A 5,512-nucleotide genomic window follows, 5' to 3' on the forward strand; every position below is an offset into this window, starting at 1 on the left:
ACTTGCCTTCATCTTCCTCTTGCACCTAATGTATTTATAGAAATTCCTATTGCCTTTTATGTCCCTTGCTGAGTGTCGCTCATTTTATGCTTAGCCTGTCTGATTTTGTCCCTACATGCGTGTGGTGTTCTTCTGTGCGCCTCCCTAGCAGTAATAGTCATGATAAAGCTCAGACAGTGTGGGGATGCACGGCAGCCTCACTTTGTAACCTGCTCCACACCAGCAGCTACAGGAGCCAGGCATGCTGCAGAAGGAATAAATTAACTCTCCATTTCTGGACCTGCTGTGCAGCCACACCAGGGACCCCCGCTGCCAGCATGTCCTGACATGTCTGGGCCTTTGCTTCAGCCCGCCCTGTGTGTGAGCAACGATTAACTTTGCTAAAGATCGGTCATGGATCAAGGCCAGGGCAGGAATCTCACAGGTGGGTGAGGAGGGAAGAGACCAGGGCAAGACTAGGAGAGTGGAAAATCCTTTATTACACAAGAGTTTCTTTGGCTGCCTTCATCCTGAGGAGCTGGGGTTTGTGCTCTGGCTCTAACAGCATTCCCGGCACTGCATTCCCATTGCAAAACCGTTCTCGGGGGTGGGGAATGTGCGGGTGGATTACTAGTGTAGTCAAAGTGCAGCGACAGCGTTTGTGGGAGACAAGCTAGTCCATACAAAAGGGGGAAGAAAGCAGGTTGCCATGTGTTTCAAGGGGGCACAACAGTATCTTAGCAGGAACTGAGCCACAGCATGTTCAGTGCAAAGTCTCTAGGCACACTAAGGTGGAACTAGGTCAGCAGCCTGTAGCTGGATGAATTTATCTAAAATCAAACCGGAGGTGGCTGTTCACACGGAGTACCGCCCTAGGTCACGCATCACTGATAGCTGTGAGAGCTCCAGAAAAACTTCAGCGTGACGTTCAGGCTGCTGAACCCACTCCCAACAGAGAGAAAGGCCCTTCTGTGGAACAGCACCAGGAGTGCACCATGGCAGGCCAAGCGGGAGCTGCCTTCGCCCAGCGAGGCCCCGCACACAGCTCCCTCTCTGAGGGCTCCGGCCAAGCCCACCTGCTGGTGAAGCTTTTTATTTTAAACCCTGTTAAATAACCCCAGACTTCCTGATGCTGTGAGTTGACGCCCAACGAAGTAACGGCTCCTTGCGTCCCTGGGGCTCATGCTGTCGGCCTGTGGCTGCCCCCTTACTGCCCGGGTGAGCAGGGGATCCCATGGCTGGTGCCATGGGGCCCTGCTGCAGTGAGCTGGGGAGTGTCAGTCAAGCGGCAGGGCTGGCCAGGGAGCTGCAGCACCATTCACAGTCACGGAGAGCCGGGAGCAGTGGTGGGCGTGTGGCCCTTGCATTAGCTCTGAGGAGCTGGCTCTGCCACCCTGAGGCAGGCTGGGCACTTGTGGACTGCACAGGCCAGGCACCGCTCAGCGTGAGGCAGGGTGGCAGAGCGAAGGGCAGGGCCGGATTGGCCCCTCTCAGATCTCCAGTTTCTTCTTCATCTCCATCCTGTAGATGATCTGGTAGCCATCGTCCCAGGCGTAGATCTGCCGCTCCTTGGGGTTGTACTTCATGCTGGAATGAGACCCATAGCGCTTGGGGAAGTACACCAAGGCAGCATCCTCGGGCGTCATGGCGCCACTGACGTCAAAGACGCACTGCACGCGGGAGCGGCTCGGCAGCCTCGTGTTGTACACCACATAGAGTGCCCCGCAAATGACAAAGGCACTCTCAGCGTTCTCCCGTGGGCATGGCGTGTCCCACATCTGCTCTATGTCCAGGGAGACGGGGTCCAACTTGGCCAGGCAGATGTTCTTCTCATTCTCCCTGGTGGCATAGATGGCCCATAGCCCTTCCTCATCAGCTGCTATGTCGATGTAGTTGAAGGCAGAGAGGCCAAAGACAGGTACCTGCTCCTCGGCTGGGAACACGGAGCTGTCCACGATGGTCTTATTGGCCAAGCTGAACTTGATGACCTGGAAGGTGCCCTGCTGCCGAATGTAGTAGAGATGCCCCCCATACACCAGGTGCCCGGTGCCCACCCAGGGGTAGGGCAGCTTGATGCGGGCTGCCTTCCGCGTGGCGGAAAACAGCGTAAACTCCCTCATCCTGGGGAACACATAGACGGTGTCATTTCTGGAGCCATCGAAGACATAGATCTTCTCCGAGCTCCCCACGGGGTCCTTGGTCCACAGCCCAGCACTGCTGCCAAATTTCTTCAGGATCTTCATGGCTTTCACCTGGGAGATGGTGTCACTGCAATCTGTGAGGGCGCAGGAGAGCCTGTGAGAGCCAGCCCCCAGCAGCCAGCCAGGGCCCCAAGTGCCTTCACACCCTCCCTGGGCACCTCAGCACAGGGGCTGGGGACACCCCCCCCCCCCCCAGCGGGAGAAGCACCTGGGAGAAGGAAGGGGGGGTCTTTAGCAGAGAATATTTAGGGAGGGTTTTACTTTTGAGTCCTTACGGCAGGGCAATCTGATTCCTCCTCAGTGACATCTCCTACAGATGCAGGGAGGTCAGCCCCTGACCTGAGCCCCGCAAATACAAATTACTTTCCTCTCCCTAGCTTGCTGCCTCGGGGTTTGGTACTTTTGCCCAGCACTGTCGCATCTGGGCGCCCTTCACAGAAAATCCACAGCAGTTGTGCAGTGGCCTCCCTGGAGCCCTTGGCTCCCTCCCTGCTTGGGGGTAGCGCTCTGCTCAGGATGGGGGAGGGCTTGGTTTTAGGGGGTCTCGGGTGGGAGGGAGAAAGGTGTTTGTCAAACAGGAAGGTTTTGCTGCATTTCCCAGACTCCGGATTTGCCTCTAGAAGTTGGTTTCCCAGCTCTCATGTGCTCTCATGTTCCCCGCAGGCCATGAGACCCGCGGGTGGGAGCTTGGCAGGTAGGGCCTTGTGTGTAATGTACCGAGTCCCTCGAGCTGTTACCTCAGGCAGATCTGGGCCAAGCTGCTGGCTTCTGAGGGAGAGCGGGAACCTTACTATGCCCACAACTTCCAGAGTAAAACCTGCTGTTTTTTCCTGCCTTGTATTTGGAGCCTGTCCGGAGTCACCAAGCAGCATCAGCTGCTTCGTAGGCCCCTAACCAGGCCAAGTTGGCCGAAGTGCCCAGCCTGCTGGTCCCCCTGGGGCCGGTTTTGCCAGGGACTCAGTACCCGGCCTGCCCCCAAGAGCTGCACTACCTGCAATCTCCAGGAGGCTCAAGCAAAGCACCCAAACAGACCATTTTTGAAAACTGTGGCCCAAGCCTCTTTGTTTAAGAAGGAGCCTGAACCAAACTTCCCCGTCCCTTTAGCCGCTCCAGGGCTGCCGGGAAGCAGGCACTGATTTGTTCGGGCAGCTGCATGGTTCTCCCTGGGGCTGCATTCCCTGCTCCAACAGGCACCTCAGTTCTGATGCTCAGGGAACTGATTGGACTCGTGGTATTGACAAGTCGTAAATCTTTCAGTCCCTGCATGCAGCAGTGCAGGACTCCTGGGGGCCAAGCAGCTCTGTGGTCCCTCAAGTGCTGCATGCCCAGGGATGGAGGGCAGGGGAAGACCACGGAGCACGAGTGTGCCAGGAGATGGAGGGAGCTGCCGTAGAACTGGCAGCAGGACTGGGCGAGCCCCTCACCAGCAAGTGGCAGGAGTCAGGGATTCAATGGAGAGCACGAGGAGAGCATGGAGCAGGCGTTCAGTGACAGCCGAGCGCAGGGCCCCATTGTGCTAGGCAGTGTGGATCCTAGGAGACAGCCCCTGCCCCGCATGCGGCTAGTCCACAGTGGGTCTGGTGACCTCATTGTACAGACAGGGAGCTGAGGCACCGAGACATGACGTGACACACAGCAGAGCCCGACCTGCATGCAGATCTCAGCCCAGGGCCTATCCACAGAGCCAGGGGGCCGACAGACCCGTCCAGGGGAGAATTTTGCCGGGGCAGGGGCAGGGGCAGGGGCAGGGGCAGGACGGTACTCCAGCCAGTGGCTCTGTACCTACACAAACATTCCTCAGCAGCTCCCTGTGGGAGTGTCTAGGCACCGCGCAAGGAGCATGTCGCTGGCTGGGGGAGACGCGTGCCCTCACCTGTCAGCTTATCGTACTTCTCGTTCTTCCTCTTCTTGGCTGTGGAGACCTGGTTCTCCATCAGCTTCTCGTCCACCTCCACACAGGGCGGAGCGGGGTTCTGCGTCTCTAGGTAGTCCACCTCGCGCTCCAGCCGGTCCACCCGCACTGCCGTGTTCTCCACCTCCGTGCGCAGCCTGTCTTGTTCCTTCTCCATGTTCTCCAGCATTGTGATCACCTGGTTCTTGAACTCGCGCAGCTCGGTGGAGTAGCGGCTGCTCTGGTCATGCCACTGGGAAATCCTTTCCTGGGGGATGGGAGGGTGAGGTGCTGGGGCCCCTATTTCCTGGAAGGGGCTAATGCAGAGTGTACGGGGGCAGCCCTCTCTCTCTCCCCCTGGCCGTCTGGGCCTGACACTAATGCCATTCTCATGGGCCATGCAGTGACTGGCAGCACCGTTCGCATGCCTGATGGTGTGTGCAAGGCTTCGCGTTACCCCCAGCCCTGTCCACGATGCCCTGGAACAACAGCCCCCATCCTGCTCTGAACGGCAATGGCGGGAGGGCAGTTTGGAGACCTGCTCTGGCCCAAGCTCTCCTGCACTCCCCAAGCTGGCCACCTGCACAGGCGGCTCCTGCTCCTACACTCATTTCAGCCCTTGGCACCATGCAGCACATGTCCTCCTGGCTCCTCTCTCCCACCCGGCTCCTCTGTGCTCACAGCACTGCCGGACAGGGCCCCTTCACCCAGCCTCCCCCCACAGCCAGCGTTAGCTTTGCTTTAAGTGCAGGTAAAACAGTGTCGCCTGAGCAGAGAACCACGCTGCGAATGCGGCGGGTTGGGGAAAAGCCCGAGCCAGGCCTGGCACTGCTCCCCCACAGCAAGGCGGGGCAATGCAGAGACGTGCACTTACCTCCAAGGCGCCAAATCTCCTATCCATGTACTCCATGTACTGCTGCTGAGCACTGCTGGCCCCTGCCAGGAGCAGGGCAAGGAGGAGGCTGAGCCTTGGGGCCATGGCTGGCCTGGGAAGGCAGCGCTGCGCTGCTCTGCCTAGCAGGGTGGGCTCTGAGCTGGGCTCCAGCTCACGGCTTTGGAATGTTTGGACAGTTCCTGGGGGCGGAACGCTGCCTCATTCGCTGGCCTTTATTAAATCCAGATGGCTCAGGAGAGGGGCTGCTTGGTGCCAAAGGAAAACAGCTCCAAGTGCCTTAACCCCTTCGTGGATAGAAACAGCTGCAGCAAAAGACTACACCACAGTCCCACTTGGCTTTCCCAAGCATTGATGCTGCCCAGCTTCTTAGGAGGGTGGCAAGCAGGCTCCAGAGGGCTAAGCACAAGTTACAGTCATTGCTCAGTTTATGCAACGTGCAGGTTAGCTGCTGATTTTAGCTCTTCCCATCTCCCCATGGCTACGCTGGGACGGGGCTCAGTCTGTCTAGGCATGGCACGTGCATGGCCTGGCACCACACCTGTGTGC

At 58.3% G+C, this 5,512-nt stretch overlaps 1 protein-coding gene across 1 annotated transcript; it reads right to left on the bottom strand.

Moving 5' to 3' along the window:
* Positions 1 to 459: 459 nt before the first annotated feature.
* Positions 460 to 5,153, bottom strand: OLFML3 (olfactomedin like 3). The gene is made up of 3 exons (XM_005294915.4): positions 4,946 to 5,153; positions 4,054 to 4,339; positions 460 to 2,254 (listed from the first exon to the last, which is right to left on the bottom strand). The coding sequence occupies exons 1-3, from the start codon at positions 5,048 to 5,050 to the stop codon at positions 1,470 to 1,472; spliced, it is 1,176 nt and encodes a 391-aa protein (XP_005294972.2). The 5' UTR covers positions 5,051 to 5,153; the 3' UTR covers positions 460 to 1,469.
* Positions 5,154 to 5,512: the final 359 nt, after the last annotated feature.

This window comes from Chrysemys picta, chromosome 4, assembly GCF_011386835.1.
Source record: "Chrysemys picta bellii isolate R12L10 chromosome 4, ASM1138683v2, whole genome shotgun sequence".
Classification (NCBI taxonomy): Eukaryota; Metazoa; Chordata; order Testudines; family Emydidae; genus Chrysemys; species Chrysemys picta.

What these genes read in the sequence shown, in the direction of transcription:
- OLFML3 (XM_005294915.4), bottom strand. Translation starts at nt 5,050, where the DNA reads ATGGCCCCAAGGCTCAGCCTCCTCCTTGCCCTGCTCCTGGCAGGGGCC. An exon ending in GGAGATTTGGCGCCTTGGAG is followed by an intron (nt 4,340 to 4,945) that starts GTAAGTGCACGT and finishes CCCATCCCCCAG; the next exon opens with GAAAGGATTTCCCAGTGGCA. An exon ending in GAAGTACGATAAGCTGACAG is followed by an intron (nt 2,255 to 4,053) that starts GTGAGGGCACGC and finishes GCGCCCTCACAG; the next exon opens with ATTGCAGTGACACCATCTCC.